We start from the raw sequence: 24,887 nt of genomic DNA on the forward strand, positions 1-24,887 counted from the left end.
AGAGAGACAGGTTTATATCCCAGTGCTCACATAATTCTTTATGGAAATGAGTTATGCAAATGCACACGTCTGAGTTTCAGGTGTTATGCGTCATAACAGCCAATCACCTTTTAATGGAATAAAAAAGAGCCGATGAAAGCACGTATAGGCCTAATATATTGCGAAATAAAACGTTTTGTAGCCTACAAAATAAGATTATGAATATTGAGTTTTACCTACATTTATCCTAGGCTATATATTTGTATTCCCATTGATTTGTAACAGATGCAACAGGTCATTGTGCAAAACGTTATTTTCCCCTGACTTGGGATGCTCTCCAAGGTGCTGAAACGCAGGTTGGCAGACATATGTTCTCACAGCCAATTACAGCCTAATAATAATAATACATATATAATAATAACAATAATTATTTTGAGAATTGATCTGAAAGAACCTTTTTAGCACACATTTATTTGGCAAGTTAATAATAACACATGTTCATGCATATTATACAAACAAATGTGATAGTAAAGAATGGAAAAACAGTCAATCATTTGGATTAATCAGAATTCAGGATATAATCAAACACATTCTCTAATAACATGCTGGACATACACATTGTATTTCGTTATTGTGTTATATAGGCCTAGCTATTTATAGCATAATGCAAAGATTTATGTTTGCCATTTGCCATTTAACCACTATAGATAGAATACTTATGTACGAATTAGATCATCGTCAAAGCCTGAGCTAATAGTTCTGGAACAGCACTATTCCAATGTAATCCGTCTCAGCAGATTACAGAAAATTACATCGGTTAACCTATCAACACAGTAATGGCGGTGTTGGATTTCTAGAACATACTGAAAAAGGTATGATAAAATAATACTTATTTTAAAGTTAATACTTGTTTTATGTAACTTCGTATTTTCAATGACTGACTAATTTTCCGATGTGCCATTTTCATTGGCTAGTAGTCTGCCTCTGTGTGATTCATTCAGCGAGTGCTACTCTAATAATGACTACTACAATTAAAATGTTCTACTTAAAATGACTAGCGTCTGGGTTGCAGTAGGTATTTATGAATAATTTATTTAAAGATGAAGCAGAATGCAGTAGATGTTAAAATGGACAAGCACACAGATTATAAGTAGAAAGTGTATAATGGGAAATCTACAAGATTAATGCAATACATTGAGATTCTATCATTGCGCACATCAGTATTGAAGTTGGTCTCCTTACTCCATCTTCCGCAGGGCATTGCACAAGATCCCAATTTCCCCTAAAAACAAAAGCAACATGATCAAATTAGGTGGAAGAAGATTAAGAAACATTCAATTCCAGTAGGAGTTGGACATTCATACAGATATTGTCTTTAATTCAATTAAACTATGTTTTCAATTTGTAAAAGGCAAGGCAAAAATAAATCCTAGTGTGGTCTTCTGTAGCTCAGTTGGTAGAGCATGGTGCTTGCAATGCCAGAGGACTCGGTTTAATTCCCAGGACCACCCGTATGAAAAATATATGACTGTAAGCCGCTTTGGATAAAAGTCTATGCTAAATAGCATATATTACAGTATTACAGTGTATATATAAATTACAATTGGTAGAAAATCTCATTTGAATCCATTTCTAATAGTACTTGATGTTGGTATTTGCATAAGGGGTTATTGAGAAGTTAGTTTTATGAGGACTCCATAAACTTCTACAGATGCACAATCGAGATGCACAATCGAGAGCATCCTGGCGGGCTGTATCACCGCCTGGTACGGCAACTGCTCCGCCCTCAACCGTAAGGCTCTCCAGAGGGTAGTGAGGTCTGCACAACGCATCACCGGGGGCAAACTACCTGCCCTCCAGGACACATACACCACCCGATGTCACAGGAAGGCCATAAAGATCATCAAGGACATCAACCACCCGAGCCACTGCCTGTTCACCCCGCTATCATCCAGAAGGCGAGGTCAGTACAGGTGCATCAAAGCTGGGACCGAGAGACTGAAAAACAGCTTCTATCTCAAGGCTATCAGACTGTTAAACAGCCACCACTAACATTGAGTGGCTGCTGCCAACACACTGACACTGACTCAACTCCAGCCACTTTAATAATGGGAATTGATGGGAAATGATGTAAATATATCACTAGCCACTTTAACCAATGCTACCTTATATAATGTTACTCACCCTACATTATTCATCTCATAGGCATACGTATATACTGTACTCTATATCATCGACTGTATCCTTATGTAATACATGTATCACTAGCCACTTTAACTATGCCACTTTGTTTACATACTCATCTCATATGTATATACTGTACTCGATACAATCTACTGTATCTGCCTATGCTGCTCTGTACCATCACTCATTCATATATCCTTATGTACATATTCTTTATCCCCTCACACTGTGTACAAGACAGTAGTTTTGGAATTGTTAGTTAGATTACTTGTTGGTTATTACTGCATTGTCGGAACTAGAAGCACAAGCATTTCGCTACACTCGCATTAACATCTGCTAACCATGTGTATGTGACAAATACAATTTTATTTGATTTGATTATTTATTTATTTGAAATGTCACACACCACTGATGTTGTCAGCCAGGTTTCTCAGCTGCTGGGTGTTATCCAAGACTTCAATGCTTTGGGTGTACGCGTTGTAGCGCACTGAGAAAGGCCTGGGGATGGTGTCGGCAAATTTCCTGCATAAAGAGTCATAACATAGGACTTTCAATTGAAAATGTAAACGTATATATTACGATATAAAGATCCAGAGTTCCGAAGCAATTACAGTGAATGAATGTGACATAATAAACGTTTAATATTGTACAGATGTTAAATATTACCTGACTCTCTCTTTAGCGTCGTCAAAGCTCTCTGCAACAAAGTAAACGGGCTGGAACTCAGTGATTGGGTACTTCTGGAGGCTGGTCTTTGCAGGGTCAAATGGTTGAATCTTGGGCTTGTCTGTCAAACAGTACTGTAAAACCAATTCAAAACAGTCAAATGTTATTCCAGAGTTTGACAATCCCCACTTATGGGAGATGTACCACTGTCATGAATCAATCTACAATGAGCAGAATCCAAGTCCTCTCTTGGTGTTTTGATGTCACGGACCACAAGCAGTGGGCAATTTCGCCTGGTAGCAGTAAACAGGAAGTGCAGTGTGAATGGAGTCCTGCTGTGATATGTGTCAGCTAACTGCTCATCCTCTGATGACAACGTCTGATGTAACTGGTGACTTAAGATATGAATTCTGTCTTTGCCCCCTACTTCTCCAGTGAACCACTAACCCACTCCTCACCAGTTTCCCCCAGTGACACATTTAGCCTGAGCCCTGGGTGGACCACTAACAAACTGATTGACAGCTGTGTCGCATTAGTGGAAACCAAGATTGGTATCAGGGCAGGTCTGACGGTTTTGACTAGTAGAAGTTACTTTTCGTAGCAGGTTAGGAGAATTTACCTGGCAGGTTTGGAAAATTAGGTTAAGATTAGGGTTAGTTAAAATGCTAAAACTGTCCCCGACGTGACTCGAACATACCTAGCTACAACCAGGTCTGCCCTGAGAACAGTCTTTGTTTCCACTAATGCGATGCTGCTCTCTGGCAGCCCACTGGGCTACATCATATGGATGTGTCTATATTAGAACTGCAGGAAGGAGCCTGCGCACGTGGGCATTAAACAGGTCATGAAAGACACCCTCGTAAAAATAGCCACATGGCTAAATGAATTGTTCCACTGTGGCTGCTTCTAGCATCCATTTATCATTGTAAGTCGCTTTGGAAGATGTAAATGTAATGTAAATACCTGCAGCTCTCCAAATGATGAGAGAAGCCCGGCTCCATAGGCCTTGATCTCAGAGCCCTGCCTGCAGAGGCCAAACTCCACTGTGAACCAATAGACCTGTGGACAGACACACACAAGGCCTCATCACAAATTCAACATTGTTTTGTATTCGCCTGGTATCAGGAGTCGGCTGTAGTTGATGTTGTGAGACGTCTGAGATACTTACAGTAGCAAGCCTCTCAATGTACTCGTCGGGGGCACCCAGGGAAGCCAGACCGATTTCCTGTTCAGAACAGCGTCAAATAAATCATGCTATTGTCTATATTTGCATCAGGATATTGTGCTGTAACAGATGAAAGCGTTCTACAGGAGCAAAACCAAAATTAGAGAAAGACTGGCACATTCAGTACAGTTGCACGGCATTCTCCTCAATCCTCCTCAACATTATGACTAACTGTGTTTGAAGCTGATCTTTAAAGTGGTGCCCTTTTTCACGCCAACAATGGATAGTTCTCTGAAGTTATGATACCAGCAGTGGATAAAGAACGTTCATCTCCTCTTGTGTTCTTTACCTGTGAGAATTGGGCAAAGGTGGGGTCAGCAAACAGAGGAACATGGCCCAGGAGTTCATGGCAGATATCCCTGTGGAGAGATGTAAGTCAATGACTGTAGAACATATTCAACTATGTACAACTGGTCCCAAGGTGGGATGTGACACATCTATAAAGACATGGACACACCGGTGGCATTTGCCGGCCGAAAGTACTTAACAGGGTGCCGGCTGTAATTTGCAAACCGAGTACAAACCGATTCTACGTGTAGGAAATGACGGAAATCGGATGGTCCCTAAAACATACCATGGCGAACCAGTGAGTAATTAATGTTTTTTCTCCTTAAAATGATGAGGGTGACACTCACGGCTCAGGTGTGTACATGGGCTTGGATTGGTGACGAATGTACTGTGTAGAGTGGAAGACTCGGAAGGCCAGACCAGCCAGGAAATCCCGAGAGGAGAGCAGGCCAGCCACGGGGCGCAGCCGAAAACCTGTGCACGCTAAAACAGAGAGGAGGGGAGGGTACCATGTCAGTGTATGTGGGACGCTGATAGAAGCAGAGGAAGTAGGGCACTTAGGCACGATCGGTTGTCTTTACACTGCAGGTAGCGTGAGATGTCCTCCAGCTGGGGGATGTTGTCCTGCCTATAGCCGCAGTACTGCTCCAGCAGGGGGAACACACGGTTGTACTCGCGGCAGGCGTGCGTGGGGTACAGAGTCTTCAGCTCATTGAACACTGTGCTCCATGTGGCCTTCTCCTCCACTGTGTACTCCACCCTGGGAATGACCTGGCCACTGAAACAGAGAGACACACGGTTGTTAACACACACCGGTGTACAATATGTTAGTGGATTCACTTCATTATTCTGCCAAGGTCCCACTGCCATGTAAATGTGAGCATCCTGTGAGGGCGTTTTCATTGGGGCTGGCGCTCTCTGTAGTTCCTGGGAATAATGAAGTCTCAATTATGCGAACAAAGCTAGAGGTTTCAAATCCACCACTGTCCCCTCTGTAATTTGTCCCCTTTTGTTTGTGGTAATTTTCAGTAAAAGGCAAAGCGGGGAATGAAATGAGGTTGGAGGAAAGAGCCATAGATCACTTCTAGTAGGTTCTAGAAGCTCTCCACCTCTGCTGTTGTGTAAAAGAGAGGGACCCAAGAGAAAAATTGTTCTAGTCTGGATTGATAGTTACTGTCTGTAGTTGTAGGCAATGTCGGCAAACTCCTTCCTCCTGGTTCTGTACACTGGGTCTGTGAAGCCCTGGAGTTAAAGACAGAAGTAATCAATGTTAGATATTATTTATGGTCACTGCCTGGCCCTGTATATAGTGTGTAAATCCTCAGCTAGGTCTACTTGGACTCTTTGACAGCATCATACTCTCCCACTCTGCTGAGAGCCCTGGCTGGAAACACATATTCAAATGAGGCCTTTGTAGAATGTATGCTGCTCATGACGAATACATTTCACTTTAAAGGCGGTGGCAAAAGGGAGCAATTATCTATAATTATAGGGGCTCAATTAAAGCAATGACATCAATTTGGGGCCCTAGAGAGTTTCCATTAGAATAGATAGCAGAGTGGGGACTGTCATCACGATTTGAATCTTTCATAAAACACACATGTGGATGCACATGTATACACACACGTACCTACGCATCTACACACACCCACATAAATCAAATTAAATTGTAATCGTCACATGCTTCGTATAACAACAGGTGTGGACTAACAGTGAAATGTTAACTTACGGGCCCTTCCCAACAATGCAGACACACATACAATACAAAGCAGACACCCAGTACACAGTGTGTAGGATGTAAACAGACAGTAATAAATGGTTGATCCTTACAGGGTGATCAGAATCCAACTCAGATCCGTAGCTCAGAATCTGGTTGGCAAAGCGATCCAAGTCCTGGATGTCATTGGGGAACCATGGAACTGTGGGACGGGGGCATCTCCTCATTACCCAGTTCAGGTGAATGTGACAAATAGATATATACATGGCCAAAACAGACCAGAGTAAAACCAATAGAAACAGTGGTACATAACTTCTTGAGATGTAGACAACTACAATTTAGTAATATTTACAATTGTCTGTAGTATATATGCCTTGTGTTCAATGTCCAATTCCAAAATGTAAATTGATTGAAACAAGTGAAGCCCAAATGAATATTGATGTGGATGGCTTTGTGGGGGGTTTGCCTGCAGGGTGCGTTTGCATTGGGATAGAACACTATCCAGTAACCATGTTGACAGTGAACAGAGCAGCAGAGGAGGTCACCCATTGGCTCATTTATGACAGTTAGAAGTACTGGACATCAACCATTAATCTAAATCGAGGCCGTGTGGTCCAGCCTGAGGCTAGGGGAACAATGGGATCCCACCAGACTCCTCTCAAAACAGCCTGTCTCCATCTCAGACCATAAATATCTCTAATATCCCCCAATGACACATTAACCTGTCGCCCTGTCCAGTAGACCATAGGGCTAGACAGAGGGGGCTGAGTACAAGGGCTGCTGGCTTGGTGGTGGCCCTGTCTATCTCCGCCTGTCTGTCCGGGATGAGCGATGGCTCTGTTAGGGTTTCCCTCCTCTGGGTCTGTGATAGAGACAGTCTGTTCTGTGACAGTCGGTGACACTGGGCTCCTCTGTTTGCAGCCAGGCCGGTTGGTACCCAGTAACTAAACTAATGTCATTGTGGAAACAACTAATAAAGGAGGCTGGATGTGAGGGACAGGCCATCCGTCTCCGCGGCGACGCTCATGGCCTCATTAGACAGTCTGGCTGGTGGCCTGCTAAAGCGCCACCCAAAGTTCAGATCATTTGACACACACACACACAGGCTTTGTCTACTTCCCCCTTCTCCCTCCTAGACACAAATATATCATCACATAATTATTGTTAAGTACACTTAAAATAATGATTTAATAGTCATGATTTTAATCAGTCATGGTTTTTAATACTTTCAGTCATGGTTTGTAATATGTTATATGCATATCTAGATTGATTATTAATTGATAATATATTTATATTTACACACACTCATACACACCAGGATTAGGGTGAATTCCATTTCAACTCTAGTCAATTCAAAGAGTAATTCTGTATTCCAATTCCAAATTTTCCTAATCAAAACGTGTTGACGAGGATTGGAATTAACCCCAACCCTGATACACACACCTGTGTCCTTCTGTTTGTTGCGTGAGAGCTCATGCACGTGGCCACTGATCTCGGTGCGCAGGCCATCGATGACCTCGTCCAGGGACTTGGAGGAGCTGGTGTCCACGCTGATGAAGAACTCAAACTCCTGGTTGTTCAGTCGTGACGGGCGAGACTCGATGTGCATCAGGTTGATGCCCTTCTCCTGTTGAGTCAGAGACAGAGGAGAAGCCATGTAGCTCTGTAAATCCTGTGTGACAGCTGGGTGGTTCAATCCTGCTATTAGTTCTAGTACATCACTTTATTTATTTTGTTTTTGTATCTTTAACCTTGAAAGCATTATTGGGTTACTGAAATATTATTGGCAATAAAAGTTAGGTTACATTTTTGAAAAACGACTTTATAAACCTGTGATTCAACTCATGACGATCCAGCACTGGAAATACTGTATGTGGACTTAGCATACCGCTAGAGGGCGCCATGTGCACATCCAAACGGTGGTAATTTGACAGGCTTTGTGGAGTCGACCATGCCCTTAGGACAGGACAGCACAGCACTAAACAATCATCCAGCTAATGCACTGTGGGCTGGATGTTATAGAACCGACTACAGCCAGGACGTGGGCTGTAGTATCATTGAAAGGGCTTGCACAACAACATGCAGCATTTTTATCAATGCTATCACATCTTTGAACTCATTCGGTCTACCTTTTGCATTTCTATAAAATTGCCACTTAACACCAGATAATATTTTCCAGATTATGTTCATTTTGGATGGGAATTGATGTGTGCATATACGTATCTATGCATTTCAATATCAACTGTACATCTCAATATCAATTGTAGTTTTTGGCCCATTCGGAGAAACATGCAAATCTATAATGGTTAATTATTTAAAACATTTGGTTTGGTTTTGTAACTGTGGGGAGCAGAGAGGGAGTAGAACCATCTCTTACTGCCATAGGCCCAGTAGAGAGGCGGGGTCAGGTGGCACACAGTCCCATTCCCCCTCACTCTCCTCTCTCTTCACCCCTCACTCTCGTCCCTCGTCCCTCGTCCCTCCCTCCCCCTCTCTCCATCTCCATCTGGATCCCATTCTCCAGACTTGGGCTCTATGGTAACCATATGGATCTGCTGTGGTTTCAACATACAACAGCACTTAGTTACAAAGCAACCCCCCCCCCCCCCCCCCCCCCCCCCGCATGACTGGCCTAGCATCGCCCTGCATACTTTACATCTGATGTGCCGTTATTGACTCCTTGTGGGAGTCAGTGAGTTTGTTTGCCCTATTTGTTGGGTCTCTGTGTGTGTGTTTTAGGTTAGGCAGATACAGTGCCTTGCGAAAGTATTCGGCCCCCTTGAACTTTGCGACCTTTTGCCACATTTCAGACTTCAAACATAAAGATATAAAACTGTATTTTTTTGTGAAGAATCTCACAACAAGTGGGACACAATCATGAAGTGGAACGACATTTCTTGGATATTTCAAACTTTTTTAACAAATCAAAAACTGAAAAATTGGGCGTGCAAAATTATTCAGCCCCTTTACTTTCAGTGCAGCAAACTCTCTCCAGAAGTTCAGTGAGGATCTCTGAATGATCCAATGTTGACCTAAATGACTAATGATGATAAATACAATCCACCTGTGTGTAATCAAGTCTCCGTATAAATGCACCTGCACTGTGATAGTCTCAGAGGTCCGTTAAAAGCGCAGAGAGCATCATGAAGAACAAGGAACACACCAGGCAGGTCCGAGATACTGTTGTGAAGAAGTTTAAAGCCGGATTTGGATACAAAAAGATTTCCCAAGCTTTAAACATCCCAAGGAGCACTGTACAAGCGATAATATTGAAATGGAAGGAGTATCAGACCACTGCAAATCTACCAAGACCTGGCCGTCCCTCTAAACTTTCAGCTCATACAAGGAAAATACTGATCAGAGATGCAGCCAAGAGGCCCATGATCACTCTGGATGAACTGCAGAGATCTACAGCTGAGGTGGGAGACTCTGTCCATAGGACAACAATCAGTCGTATATTGCACAAATCTGGCCTTTATGGAAGAGTGGCAAGAAGAAAGCCATTTCTTAAAGATATCCATAAAAAGTGTTGTTTAAAGTTTGCCACAAGCCACCTGGGAGACACACCAAACATGTAGAAGGTGCTCTGGTCAGATGAAACCAAAATTGAACTTTTTGGCAACAATGCAAAACGTTATGTTTGGCGTTTTATATCTTTATGTTTGAAGCCTGAAATGTGGCAAAAGGTCGCAAAGTTCAAGGGGGCTGAATACTTTCGCAAGGCACTGTAGTTTAGTGTTTCCTTTGTTGTTGACAGGAGATCAGTACTGCAGTGTTATTCTAATTTTAATTTTTTAAAATAAATGTTTAAAACATACAATATACTTGCAGTGAAACCACTCAACAACTACATCACATTAGTTATCTAACAGACTCCCATCCAGAGCGACACACAGAAGCAACCAGGGTCAACGCCCTGCTCAAGAGCACGTTGACAGATCTCCCACAAGGTCAAAAAACGGGGACCTGAAGCAGCGACCCAACAGCTACCGGCCCAAACTCCCGACTGCCAGCCCTCCAAGATACCCCCCCCACAGTTCCCCAAGACCTGCCCCTCAACCATCCGAGATAAATAAATAACACAAATCTATTTCCCACCCCCAAGAACCCCCTAATATTAATCTTACAGAGAGCCTGACCAGGCTTATCTAGGGCAAAATATGCCCCCCCAGTTTATATGGACCCAGGGCCTATATGGGCCATTTGGATAGATTTGTGTACTTCCTAGGGATGTCCCTATGCTCCTGGTGACTTTTGAAGTGGAATGACTGTCTACCACAAGGCCTTGCGTGAGTGGCATTAACCCTACCCGTGCCCTGGCTGGGCTAAGGCCTTGGTCCGGTCATAACAAGCTCACTGATGCTAGGAATTGACTCCTGACATGACATCCAACCCACATCACATGGGCTGGAGTTTCAGAGGGATAAACAGGGAGTTACTGTAGCTGGGGACTGGAACTGCATAGGAGGACTTCTTGACTCCAAATTAATACTGTAAATGTACATGGGTATGAATGATGCTGGTTATACAGCTGGTAATATGGATATATGGAGCCAATGTAAAAGATTCCTTTGTATTCGGTCCTACTTGAGCTGTCATTTTCAGTTTCTCACATTCAAATTATGATGGTTTCTACTTGGATGCCTTCGATGTTTCACTCCGCATACATGAATAAAGCCATGTCTTCCCACTGATGACTGAGAGGTGCCCTACAGGGGGGGTGCCAACTGATGTTGCTGAGTACAGTGGAGTCTGGTCAGTCGTCGGGAGAGGGAGGGCTGTGTTGATGGTTTTAAGGGTAACGTGACCTGTTTTTATAGAAAAGGAGGGTGTGTATGCTGGGATGTGATTGGACTAAAACTGGGTCTGATGGTGGGGAGGTTTGGGGTTTTACAGGGAGATGGGGGTGGAGTAGGGGGTGGAGTAGGGGGTGGATCTGGGGAATGAGAGCTCATAGGTCCAGAGGAGCTTCTCATGTTTACAACTGCATTTGGAGTACAGCACGTGGAAGATACTTATTGATCTCACACATCTCCATAAACACGCATTGAGTTTTTGTTTTACTTTGTGTTTTGCTCCATTTAAAAAAAAAATCTGTAGTGGAGAGTGGGGTAAGTTGAGCCATTATTTACAGTGCCTTGCAAAAGTATTCGGCCCCCTTGAACTTTGCGACCTTTTGCCACATTTCAGGCTTCAAACATAAAGATATAAAACTGTATTTTTTTGTGAAGAATCAACAACAAGTGGGACACAATCATGAAGTGGAACGACATTTATTGGATATTTCAAACTTTTTTAACAAATCAAAAACTGAAAAATTGGCCGTGCAAAATTATTCAGCCCCCTTAAGTTAATACTTTTTAGCGCCACCTTTTGCTGCGATTACAGCTGTAAGTCGCTTGGGGTATGTCTCTATCAGTTTTGCACATCGAGAGACTGACATTTTTTCCCATTCCTCCTTGCAAAACAGCTCGAGCTCAGTGAGGTTGGATGGAGAGCATTTGTGAACAGCAGTTTTCAGTTCTTTCCACAGATTCTCGATTGGATTCAGGTCTGGACTTTGACTTGGCCATTCTAACACCTGGATATGTTTATTTTTGAACCATTCCATTGTAGATTTTGCTTTATGTTTTGGATCATTGTCTTGTTGGAAGACAAATCTCCGTCCCAGTCTCAGGTCTTTTGCAGACTCCATCAGGTTTTCTTCCAGAATGGTCCTGTATTTGGCTCCATCCATCTTCCCATCAATTTTAACCATCTTCCCTGTCCCTGCTGAAGGAAATTAGGCCCAAACCATGATGCTGCCACCACCATGTTTGACAGTGGGGATGGTGTGTTCAGGGTGATGAGCTGTGCTGCTTTTACGCCAAACATAACATTTTGCATTGTTGCCAAAAAGTTCAATTTTGGTTTCATCTGACCAGAGCACCTTCTTCCACATGTTTGGTGTGTCTCCCAAGTTTGTGGCAAACTTTAAACAACACTTTTTATGGATATCTTTAAGAAATGGCTTTCTTCTTGCCACTCTTCCATAAAGGCCAGATTTGTGCAATATACGACTGATTGTTGTCCTATGGACAGAGTCTCCCACCTCAGCTGTAGATCTCTGTAGTTCATCCAGAGTGATCATGGGCTTCTTGGCTGCATCTCTGATCAGTCTTCTCCTTGTATGAGCTGAAAGTTTAGAGGGACGGCCAGGTCTTGGTAGATTTGCAGTGGTCTGATACTCCTTCCATTTCAATATTATCGCTTGCACAGTGCTCCTTGGGATGTTTAAAGCTTGGGAAATCTTTTTGTATCCAAATCCGGCTTTAAACTTCTTCACAACAGTATCTCGGACCTGCCTTGTGTGTTCCTTGTTCTTCATGATGCTCTCTGCGCTTTTAACGGACCTCTGAGACTATCACAGTGCAGGTGCATTTATACTGAGACTTGATTACACACAGGTGGATTGTATTTATCATCATTAGTCATTTAGGTCAACATTGGATCATTCAGAGATCCTCACTGAACTTCTGGAGAGAGTTTGCTGCACTGAAAGTAAAGGGGCTGAATAATTTTGCACGCCCAATTTTTCAGTTTTTGATTTGTTAAAAAAGTTTGAAATATCCAATAAATGTCGTTCCACTTCATGATGGTGTCCCACTTGTTGTTGATTCTTCACAAAAAAATACAGTTTTATATCTTTATGTTTGAAGCCTGAAATGTGGCAAAAGGTCGCAAAGTTCAAGGGGGCCGAATACTTTCGCATGGCACTGTAAATGACTAATGATGATAAATACAATCCACCTGTGTGTAATCAAGTCTCCTTACATCCCCTCAACTCTAAATTCAGTAACCTACATTAACAACGTTGGCTACTGATACATTGGGCAACCAACACATTGGACAAAGACGTCAGATCAACACCCACATTTGGGTTAATATTTGATTGAGTTGTCAACAAACTCAAAATATTTCAAATAAACCAAACCTTGAACTCTTGGGTTAAAATGACACAAAAATGTTCAACATGTACGTGTTATTACAGCTATCCATAGTGATGCAATGGTATTATTTTGATTCTGAAATAACGTAGAAACAATGTTGAGTGACACTACTTTTTTGCCCAGAGGTAGAGGGAACCTACTGCACCAACCTAAAGCCTGGGACCTGAATGATACATTATGTAAAAAACCTTGGGGTAGTCCTCCAACTCCTTCACACCTTGCTGGAAACTCTCCACTAACATTTGGCTAGTTAAATGTTCATGTAAATTCTGCCCCAGGGAAATGTCCAGTATTCATACTTCATGGGGGTGCAGTAGTTACCGTACAGTGCATTTACTGGTAGCATCCAATGGTGGAGCATTATTTTCCATTACCTTGGCCTCTGTTGCAGGAGCCTGCGTGGAGATTGAACAAGCTGGTCTATATGTATGAGAGAGCCTGTTCCAATTGGACACAGAGCTGTACACATTAAAACACAGCAGGCCCTACGGTAGGATATACTCCTACTGGGAGAAATTATGTCCTGTATTCAGCCAGACACGGGTCCTTTACTGGGGCAGGTACCCGCATGCAGGAGGATGGTCAGTAACCTCAAACATCTGGAGCTAACTGGAAACATGCTGTCTTATGAAAGGCATTTGGTTTGGTTGCATACCTTGTAAGTTATTACAAGGAGGGAGAGAAGGGAAGAGAGGGAAGGTCTGGCTAACTCAGTGTGAAGCCCTGGCCATCTCTTTAAAGTGGTCCCTCGGACTGACAAATGGCAGCTCGTAAACTTCAGTCTGATCTTCTAGAGTCGCTCTGCTTTTTATGGGCGTGATCGTTACCTCCCTAAGGTTGCTAGCGATAAATGGTCCCGTGTAGCTCATTGGTAGAGATGACGCTTGCAACGTCAGGGTTGTGGGTTCGATTCCCACAGGGGACCAATGTTTTAAAAAATGTATTCCCTCGCTACTGTAAGATGCTCTGGATAAGAGTGTCTGCTAAATGACTATAATGTAAAAATTACTGTCCTCCTGAAGGAGTTACTAAGCAGTTTTCCTGGTCTAGAACACAGCTGTGGAGTTGACTCTGAAGATGCTGTACATCATTTGGATTAGTCTTTTTCCATCTGTTTTATTCATATTTGGCACGCATGGTATGAAATGGATAAAAACACGTGATCGTTTACTTTGTTTGCTTATAGCCTGTTGTTGTGCTCGTACTGTTCAATAGCCTCATACCCACCTCTCTCTTTCTCACCTACAGCTTTCACAGCTATTTCAGCTAATACTGCTTTCAGCTTTCACAGCTATTTCAGCTAATACCGCTTTCAGCTTTCACAGCTGTTTCAGCTATTACTGCTTTCAGCTTTCACAACTATTTCAGCTATTACTGCTTTCAGCTTTCACAGCTATTTCAGCTAATACCGCTTTCAGCTTTCACAGCTGTTTCAGCTATTAACGCTTTCAGCTTTCACAGCTATTTCAGCTAATACTGCTTTCATCTTTCACAGCTATTTCAGCTAATACTGCTTTCATCTTTCACAGCTATTTCAGCTATTAACGCTTTCATCTTTCACAGCTATTTCAGCTAATACTGCTTTCATCTTTCACAGCTATTTCAGCTAATACTGCTTTCATCTTTCACAGCTATTTCAGCTAATACTGCTTTCATCTTTCACAGCTATTTCAGCTAATACTGCTTTCATCTTTCACAGCTATTTCAGCTAATACTGCTTTCAGCTTTCACAGCTATTTCAGCTAATACTGCTTTCATCTTTCACAGCTATTTCAGCTAATACTGCTTTCATCTTTCACAGCTATTTCAGCTAATACCGCTTTCATCTTTCACAGCTATTTCAGCTAATACTGCTTTCAGCTTTCACAGCTATTTCAGCTAATACTGCTTTCAGCTTTCACAGCTATTTCAGCTAATACTGCTTTCATCTTTCACAGCTATTTCAGCTAATACTGCTTTCATCTTTCACAGCTATTTCAGCTAATACCGCTTTCAGCTTTCACAGCTATTTCAGCTAATACTGCTTTCAGCTTTCACAGCTATTTCAGCTAATACTGCTTTCATCTTTCACAGCTATTTCAGCTAATACCGCTTTCAGCTTTCACAGCTATTTCAGCTAATACCGCTTTCAGTTTTCACAGCTATTTCAGCTAATACTGCTTTCAGCTTTCACAGCTATTTCAGCTAATACTGCTTTCATCTTTCACAGCTATTTCAGCTAATACTGCTTTCAGCTTTCACAGCTATTTCAGCTAATACTGCTTTCAGCTTTCACAGCTATTTCAGCTAATACTGCTTTCAGCTTTCACAGCTATTTCAGCTAATACTGCTTTCATCTTTCACAGCTATTTCAGCTAATACCGCTTTCAGCTTTCACAGCTATTTCAGCTAATACTGCTTTCATCTTTCACAGCTATTTCAGCTAATACTGCTTTCATCTTTCACAGCTATTTCAGCTAATACTGCTTTCATCTTTCACAGCTATTTCAGCTAATACCGCTTTCATCTTTCACAGCTATTTCAGCTAATACTGCTTTCATCTTTCACAGCTATTTCAGCTAATACTGCTTTCATCTTTCACAGCTATTTCAGCTAATACTGCTTTCATCTTTCACAGCTATTTCAGCTAATACCGCTTTCATCTTTCACAGCTATTTCAGCTAATACTGCTTTCATCTTTCACAGCTATTTCAGCTAATACTGCTTTCATCTTTCACAGCTATTTCAGCTAATACTGCTTTCAGCTTCTACAGCTTTTGCAGCTTTTCAGGTTTTTGGCACTCCTAACAGGCTTCTTATTTGTCCTTGACCAATGACTCATTGGACAAACACATCAGAGCATTTCAGAATAAAGATTGAACATTACTTTGCATGTGTGTGACTACAGTACATTACTGCACACGTAAGATTGTTTGTTTGCACTGTGTACATTCATATTCACGGTTATGTTGAGTGGTTTACTTCAAACAGTCTGAGGGCTTTGGCCAGCGCCCCAACCTCCTCCTTCAGGGAGAAGAAGCAGGATAGCACCCCCGCCTTGGCGCTGGTCTCTTCCTCCAGGTACATGGAGCCTCTCCTCTGCAACAAGACAAGATTCACAGCACAAATACAAATACCTCGACGTCCACAAATACCTCGACGTCCACAATTCCCCGAACTTCACTGTTTATTGGGATTCTATCCATTTAGAATCTCCACAGTCCGTTATTGTGATGAATTAACAAACACTAAAGGTTTTATCATTACTTCTCAAGCAAAAGCCAGTGTTTAACTGTGCACCCCTTTTCTAGATCAGATTTCAAAAGTACAAAAAACAAACATATTTATTACCGCAACCTGCATGGATTCATAGTCACGGACCTTTAACATCATTCACAATTACTAGACAACAGTCTAGTCTGTGTTGCCATTCTGCAGACCAGAACATTCCAGCCACAGTGAACAACATACAGTAGCTGGACAATGAACAACGCTCTATTAGCCGTTTCACAGCACGTTTTACAGGGGGTCTGTCTCATGCCAAGTATACCTGTTCCCTTCACTATCTCGTGACATGGACTTTAATGCACAATCATAATGATATGGCTATATTCAATAAATAGAATCATAAAACCATCAATAAATATACATAATATAAATGTATATTACTCATTCAACATTGTAACATAAATTGTCATCACCATTACATTATTAGTGAAAAACAACTTCATAAATGTATATTATTCATTAAACATTTAATATGATTGTTCACACTAGATTTGATGTTTAATATTGCTTACCTCTTTGCCATTGTCAGGTGTGGGATAGTCCCCGTTAATGTTTTTGTATGCCTTGTCCATCCTCCAGTCTTCTCGTTGTGCAGGTATGTAACTACCGATGCTGAATGTGTGTGCTTTGGTCGAATTTGTTTGAGCAACTCAAGTTGAACTTCAGCCGTTCATGTTGGCCCACGTGACACCACCCCCCGTTGTGGTTTGCATCCCTGTCACGTGAGGAACAGAGGCCTATGGAGCCATGAAGTGCCAATAAAGCAGTTTCGTAACATCTGGTTCTTTTCTATATTGGCACATCTGGTTCTTATTGTCTAGCGCTGGGGTACATGTGGCTGGGTAAATGTTCCGAATCAACGTTTCATAACCACCACTACCTGCCAAGCCTCCACCCACTCAGTAGGACTTCCCTGTGATATAACAGATACATCTGACTTAGTTATAATGATGAAGAGGATGGTCAATGCACGCCTATACTGTGACGCATGCTCATAATGAGCCATTAGACCACCATAATGACCCGAAAATCAATAAAGTCGAATAGCTGCTACTCATATAAGGCTATGTTATGACAGTAAGCGACGCAACTTGTATCGATCAAAAGTTCATTGCATTCATTTTTTTGTAGGTATCTTGGGTTATGAATGTTTCGGGGTCGGTTCTGCTTGCTTGGCCCCTCTTACCAGCATCCAGTGGTGTGATGGTGCTCCTAAAAGCCACAAGGTGGCGCCAAACAACAGGTCAAAACAGGTTGTAGCTGATGTTCAACACAGCGCCACTTCAGCGGCCTGCCTACGTGACGTCCCTCTCTATAAGAACAAACGGAGAGTTGTAAATTACTTTTCAAAATAAAAACTGTCTGATCCTGAGTGTCTTATACTGCATTTTGTGTGTGTCGCGTGCAACATACCTGTCAACTGGTGAATAAGCAGGAAGTATTTTACATTTCACATGACTCTAATTTAAAACGTTAAGCAGCTCTTTAAATGAATTGTCATACAGCTCCATCCTTTCTGCTGGTGTTCAACGAACACAGTAAGGCAATAGGCCTAGACATGTAGGCCCATCAATAATATACCCAGAATTCTCTACAACAAAGGTGGGCCTATCTACCTCTCCTTGTTAAAATAGACCACAAACAAGCATTTAATAGCATAGGCCTACTCTGCACTATTCAACAATGTGGTATTAACAATGAGAACACACCCAACCCACTCATGGTCATTATGGATAGTGGCATGATGATACATGTATGCAAGTAGAGATCCTGACCTCTACTTGAACTCTGTGTAAGAGCATTCAGTTTCTTCAGACTGCACATATGTCATCTCACTGTATATCAGTGACTACACACTTGTCTCATTACATGGCAATGACTGGCTGTTGGATTCCATTGCATAGCTGCACAGATAGTCAATGCTATAATAATGGTGTCATTAAACCTCATTAATGTGCCTGTCCGCTTCCTCAATGTGTTCTTCACACTGTACATCAGATCGGGGACTCACTGCATCATTAACGGTGATGGAGACAATTGCTCGTTCTCCATGTGAAGTGGCCGAGTGTGTGCGGACAACGGCCTGTTCCAAAGAGCCTCAGTCCTCTTCTCTCTGTCTCACACAGAGCATCTGTTCTCACTAAGTACTCCTTGGGCCAAATGTGTTCTGGGACATTTTGTCAATTGGGTGCTTCATGTGAAAAATAGTGAGGAATTAACATTTAGCCTGTCTCAGGACCCATTCCAGGAATGTTTCCCACATGTATTCTAGCTGTTGTGAGTTTCTTAGATCTTTTGAGTCATTATTTGCCACAGACCTAGGATTTAATGATGTTGTTGTGGTGTTTGTCTGAATAACTGCAGACTGCAGAGTCTGTGTGGTTGTAGAGACTAGACTAGGAAGCTGGGTTGGGAGAAGACAGATGACAGGGAGGAATTATAGAGTTGTGAGGCTTAATTGTGTCTTCATGAGAGAATGAGAATTGTTGTTGATTTATGGCCTGATTGATGGCAGTCCTGTGAATCGGGTCCACATGTGTCCACAGGGGTGCTGAAGAATCTACTCTGGGTTTCCACTGTCATTGTGCAAAACTCTTCTTGAACTGAGAGAGAATTTAACTTTGAGGCTTTCAGCAGAGCTGTTGTAAAGAGAGTGAAGGGGGAATGGGGGCTGTGTGGCCAGCCACATGGGCTGTTCTCACTCAGATAATGGAGGTCTTTCTGTGGCACTTAACCCCCTCGCCGCACGCTGGGAACGGGCAGCCGTGCGCCCACCGCTTCTCAACAGACACGCTCAGACACGCTCACCCGCTGCGTGATTGAATTTTACACCCAGGATAGTCACCTCCAGCCATCTCCCTGCTAAATGTGTCCCTGGCAGCAACTCTCCCAGGATCACAGCACATCTCACCCAGGCCAGCACAGAGAGGATGCAGGCCCAATGTAGGTAGGCCCATTGGGAGACCGGTGGATAGAGAGTAATAACTACTCCATGTGATGGGAGACCGTGGTCTACTTTACTGTAGAATCTGGGTTGAAGTGTCTGGTGGACTTAAGCAGTTTTTTTCTGGACACCATTCAGTTGTCTCTCTGACTTCATACAACATCTGATTCTGAAATGTCAGTTTAGAGCTGGTGCAGTGTTTGTATTAGGAAACAACCATGATACCATCGAAAGTTGGTAGGAAGAGAGGAAGAGAGGCAGATACAAATCTCAATAGTGTAGATTTTATTTAGACTGAAAGAGGAAGTCTGTCTGTCACCAGTCCAAGTAGAACTGACCTCAAATAGAACTGGCCTAACTGATGAGATACGTTTTAGCCTTAGGGTCTGTTTCCACAACATAAAAGGGTACTGGGGGAGAGGGGTTTGGTTATGCCTCTAACCTGGCAGTTGGTGACCCAAGGGTGTGTGTGCGGGTGGGGGTGAGTGTTTGTGTGTGTGTGTGTGTGTGTGTGTGGGGGGGGGGGGGGTAACGATGAGGTAAAGAGAGTAAATTATATCGACCCAATAAAGGCCCCTGGGTGTGGAGGCTGGCTGACGATCTCGTCTTTAGGAGGGACGCGGGCGGCTGAGCAGGCCCTGTCTCTCTGCTCCGGCTCTCTGCCCTCTTGACCAAACACAATAGGTGTTTCCTCCCCATGACTTGGTCACTTTCACCTGTCACTCAGACTTTCTCCTGTCGCCCAGGGCTGTGTTCCTCTCTCTCTCTGTGGGTCTGAGGAGAACGGCTCCAGGTGAGCGTCCATGTGTGGCAGGCTGCTCCTCCTCAGCAGTGAGAGTGTGCACTATGAAGCCAGACCCCCCTCTCTCACTCCCCTCCCCCCAGCCATTCTGTTCTGTACCCCTCTCAGTATCACCACCCATCCAATCTCTGCCTTTTCTATACATAGTATTATTCACAGAAATATCCCTGCAAACTGAGCTCCATGATATCACCAGAGACATTAAAGTATATAGGGCCAAGAGTTTTTCCTGACCACATGACCAGGAAAACTTTTCGCCCTACATTCGACATTGTGATGCACTGACGTACAGTTTCCGCCACCAGAGGACGCCATTCTCTGAGTAACCCTTCCTCTGGTCTCCCCAGGCAACCTCCTCCTCTTCGCCTGTCGCTGTGGCCCCTCCCTTCAAAGGCATAACCTCTCCTAATCCCCCTCCCCCGGTTTCCATGGAGACGGCTCAGACAAGCAGGTGACGCATTGACAGGGAGCAGATGGTTGCCCGTGGAGGTAAGCATGGCTGAACAATGCCCCCATATTCATCATATAGCCCCTCTCTCAACTTCACTCTCTGCATTCTCAACCACACACACACATACACACACATCAGCATAAACTCTGTGACTCCCCTCCTCTTGAAAAGCTGTTTTTTTACACAGATGCATGTACACACAGGCACACAAACAGTAACAATTATTAAACCTTTCAAAGAATGTTGGTTTCTTGGCCCAGGGGACATTCTGATGGACTAGTCCTGGACTGTATTTTTAGAGGACTGAAGGGTGGATAGGGATTGTTATGTACAGTAGAATAATACAGTATTGTTGTTGGGGTGGGGGCTACAATACATTGAGGGATTGACATGAGGTTGGGATACACTGACATTTTGTAAGAGGACCAGTAGCACAGTTAGATAAACAATGGGACCTCCTTGCCCTGGCCTCTGAGTGTGCCTGTCTTCTTGCAGGTGTTTTTGTGGGGCCTTCGGCGCTGTAAAAAAACGTTTCCAACAAAGCTCATTCGTTACTCTCCGTCTCCCCTGGAGATAAAGTACAGACATCCCTCTCCCTTCCTCTCTTTCTTTCGTCCAACTCCAGAATAATCCAGCAACAATACAGGGGCTTGAAGGCGGTGTGCAGCGATTCGCCGGAGGCCTGACTTGTTTTGAGGCGCGGGCGGGGGGGGGGGGGGGGGGGGGGGCATTATGGAGATCAGCTACTGCATGTAGAACGCTGGCGAGGAAAGTGTGCGCCTGTACAATGGAGTCCTCTTTAGTGGCTTCAGAGCGCTGTGCTTAACCCACCACACCTGGAGCTCAGGGTGCGAGAGTACCCCACCACACCTCACTTCACCCCCACCTCTCCACCTCACCCCACCCCAACACACCCCACTTCACCCCTACCTCTCCACCTCACCCCACCCCAACACACCCCACTTCACCCCTACCTCTCCACCTCACCCCACCCCAACACACCCCACTTCACCCCTACCTCTCCACCTCACCCCACCCCAACACACCCCACTTCACCCCTACCTCTCCACCTCACCCCACCCCAACACACCCCACTTCACCCCCACCTCTCCACCTCACCCCAACCCAACACACCCCACTTCACCCCTACCTCTCCACCTCACCCCACCCCAACACACCCCACTTCACCCCTACCTCTCCACCTCACCCCACCCCAACACACCCCACTTCACCCCTACCTCTCCACCTCACCCCACCCCAACACACCCCACTTCACCCCCACCTCTCCCCACCCCAACACACCCCACTTCACCCCCACCTCTCCACCTCATCCCACCCCAACACACCCCACTTCACCCCCACCTCTCCACCTCACCCCACCCCAGCACACCCCACTTCACCCCCACCTCTCCCCACCCCAACACACCCCACTTCACCCACACCTCTCCCCACCCCAACACACCCCACTTCACCCCCACCTCTCCCCACCCCAACACACCCCACTTCACCCCCACCTCTCCCCACCCCAACACACCCCACTTCACCCCCACCTCTCCACTTCACCCCACCCCAACACACCCCACTTCACCCCCACCTCTCCACCTCACCCCACCCCAACACACCCCACTTCACCCCCACCTCTCCACCTCATCCCACCCCAGCACACCCCACTTCACCCCCACCTCTCCACCTCACCCCACCCCAACACACCCCACTTCACCCCCACCTCTCCACCTCACCCCACCCCAACACACCCCACTTCACCCCTACCTCTCCACCTCACCCCACCCCAACACACCCCACTTCACCCCTACCTCTCCACCTCACCCCACCCCAACACACCCCACTTCAACCCTACCTCTCCACCTCACCCCACCCCAACACACCCCACTTCACCCCTACCTCTCCACCTCACCCCAACCCAACACACCCCACTTCACCCCTACCTCTCCACCTCACCCCACCCCAACACACCCCACTTCACCCCCACCTCTCCCCACCCCAACACACCCCACTTCACCCCCACCTCTCCACCTCATCCCACCCCAACACACCCCACTTCACCCCCACCTCTCCACCTCACCCCACCCCAGCACACCCCACTTCACCCCCACCTCTCCCCACCCCAACACACCCCACTTCACCCCCACCTCTCCCCACCCCAACACACCCCACTTCACCCCCACCTCTCCCCACCCCAACACACCCCACTTCACCCCCACCTCTCCACTTCACCCCACCCCAACACACCCCACTTCACCCCCACCTCTCCACCTCACCCCACCCCAACACACCCCACTTCACCCCCACCTCTCCACCTCATCCCACCCCAGCACACCCCACTTCACCCCCACCTCTCCACCTCACCCCACCCCAACACACCCCACTTCACCCCCACCTCTCCACCTCATCCCACCCCAACACACCCCACTTCACCCCCACCTCTCCACCTCACCCCACCCCAGCACACCCCACTTCACCCCCACCTCTCCACCTCACCCCACCCCAGCACACCCCATTTCACCCCCACCTCTCCACCTCACCCCACCCCAGCACACCCCACTTCACCCCCACCTCTCCACCTCATCCCACCCCAGCACACCCACTTCACCCCACCTCTCCACCTCACCCCACCCCAACACACCCCACTTCACCCCCACCTCTCCACCTCATCCCACCCCAACACACCCCACTTCACCCCACCTCTCCACCTCACCCCACCCCAGCACACCCCACTTCACCCCCACCTCTCCACCTCACCCCACCCCAACACACCCCACTTCACCCCTACCTCTCCACCTCACCCCACCCCAACACACCCCACTTCACCCCTACCTCTCCACCTCACCCCACCCCAACACACCCCACTTCACCCCTACCTCTCCACCTCACCCCACCCCAACACACCCCACTTCAACCCTACCTCTCCACCTCACCCCACCCCAACACACCCCACTTCACCCCTACCTCTCCACCTCACCCCAACCCAACACACCCCACTTCACCCCTACCTCTCCACCTCACCCCACCCCAACACACCCCACTTCACCCCTACCTCTCCACCTCACCCCACCCCAACACACCCCACTTCACCCCTACCTCTCCACCTCACCCCACCCCAACACACCCCACTTCACCCCCACCTCTCCCCACCCCAACACACCCCACTTCACCCCCACCTCTCCACCTCATCCCACCCCAGCACACCCCACTTCACCCCCACCTCTCCACCTCACCCCACCCCAGCACACCCCACTTCACCCCCACCTCTCCCCACCCCAACACACCCCACTTCACCCCCACCTCTCCCCACCCCAACACACCCCACTTCACCCCCACCTCTCCCCACCCCAACACACCCCACTTCACCCCCACCTCTCCCCACCCCAACACACCCCACTTCACCCCCACCTCTCCACTTCACCCCACCCCAACACACCCCACTTCACCCCCACCTCTCCACCTCACCCCACCCCAACACACCCCACTTCACCCCCACCTCTCCACCTCATCCCACCCCAGCACACCCCACTTCACCCCCACCTCTCCACCTCACCCCACCCCAACACACCCCACTTCACCCCCACCTCTCCACCTCATCCCACCCCAACACACCCCACTTCACCCCCACCTCTCCACCTCACCCCACCCCAGCACACCCCACTTCACCCCCACCTCTCCACCTCACCCCACCCCAGCACACCCCATTTCACCCCCACCTCTCCACCTCACCACACCCCAGCACACCCCACTTCACCCCCACCTCTCCACCTCATCCCACCCCAGCACACCCACTTCACCCCACCTCTCCACCTCACCCCACCCCAACACACCCCACTTCACCCCCACCTCTCCACCTCATCCCACCCCAACACACCCCACTTCACCCCACCTCTCCACCTCACCCCACCCCAGCACACCCCACTTCACCCCCACCTCTCCACCTCACCCCACCCCAGCACACCCCATTTCACCCCCACCTCTCCACCTCACCCCACCCCAGCACACCCCACTTCACCCCCACCTCTCCACCTCACCCCACCCCAGCACACCCCATTTCACCCCCACCTCTCCACCTCACCCCACCCCAGCACACCCCACTTCACCCCCACTTCTCCCCACCCCAGCACACCCCACTTCACCCCCACCTCTCCCCACCCCAGTACACCCCACTTCACCCCCACCTCTCCCCACCCCAGCACACCCCACTTCACCCCCACCTCTCCACCTCACCCCACCCCAGTACACCCCACTTCACCCCCACATCTCCACCTCACCCCACCCCAGCACACCCCACTTCACCCCCACCTCTCCACCTCACCCCACCTCAGCCACCACCACACGTCCAGCACCTATCTATACAGTCTGAGGAGCT

At 46.3% G+C, this 24,887-nt stretch overlaps 1 protein-coding gene across 3 annotated transcripts; it reads right to left on the reverse strand.

Moving 5' to 3' along the window:
• Positions 1-430: 430 nt before the first annotated feature.
• Positions 431-17,190, reverse strand: pah (phenylalanine hydroxylase). Of its 3 annotated transcripts, none has more exons than XM_021563814.3 (13): positions 16,828-17,190; positions 16,010-16,126; positions 7,503-7,686; positions 6,173-6,261; positions 5,517-5,584; positions 4,924-5,120; positions 4,690-4,825; positions 4,344-4,413; positions 3,998-4,054; positions 3,793-3,888; positions 2,830-2,963; positions 2,570-2,685; positions 431-1,261 (listed from the first exon to the last, which is right to left on the reverse strand). In XM_021563814.3, exons 1-13 carry the CDS (start codon positions 16,885-16,887, stop codon positions 1,218-1,220), a joined length of 1,368 nt encoding a protein of 455 aa, XP_021419489.2. In that variant the 5' UTR covers positions 16,888-17,190; the 3' UTR covers positions 431-1,217. The 3 variants fall into 3 exon arrangements, with proteins under 3 accessions (XP_021419489.2, XP_021419490.3, XP_021419491.2); XM_021563815.3 differs by having other exon boundaries at positions 15,978-16,126; positions 16,828-16,962; XM_021563816.3 differs by lacking the exons at positions 16,010-16,126; positions 16,828-17,190 and adding an exon at positions 8,437-8,499.
• Between the last annotated feature and the right edge of the window lie 7,697 nt (positions 17,191-24,887).

The sequence above is a fragment of the Oncorhynchus mykiss genome, chromosome 15 (genome assembly GCF_057628025.1).
Source record: "Oncorhynchus mykiss isolate SJ-2025 chromosome 15, ASM5762802v1, whole genome shotgun sequence".
In the NCBI taxonomy this organism is placed as follows: Eukaryota; Metazoa; Chordata; class Actinopteri; order Salmoniformes; family Salmonidae; genus Oncorhynchus; species Oncorhynchus mykiss.

What these genes read in the sequence shown, in the direction of transcription:
- pah (XM_021563814.3), bottom strand. Translation starts at nt 16,887, where the DNA reads ATGGACAAGGCATACAAAAACATTAACGGGGACTATCCCACACCTGAC. An exon ending in CCTTTGCCCAATTCTCACAG is followed by an intron (nt 4,055 to 4,343) that starts GTAAAGAACACA and finishes TGTTCTGAACAG; the next exon opens with GAAATCGGTCTGGCTTCCCT. An exon ending in CATCATTTGGAGAGCTGCAG is followed by an intron (nt 2,964 to 3,792) that starts GTATTTACATTA and finishes TTGGTTTTACAG; the next exon opens with TACTGTTTGACAGACAAGCC.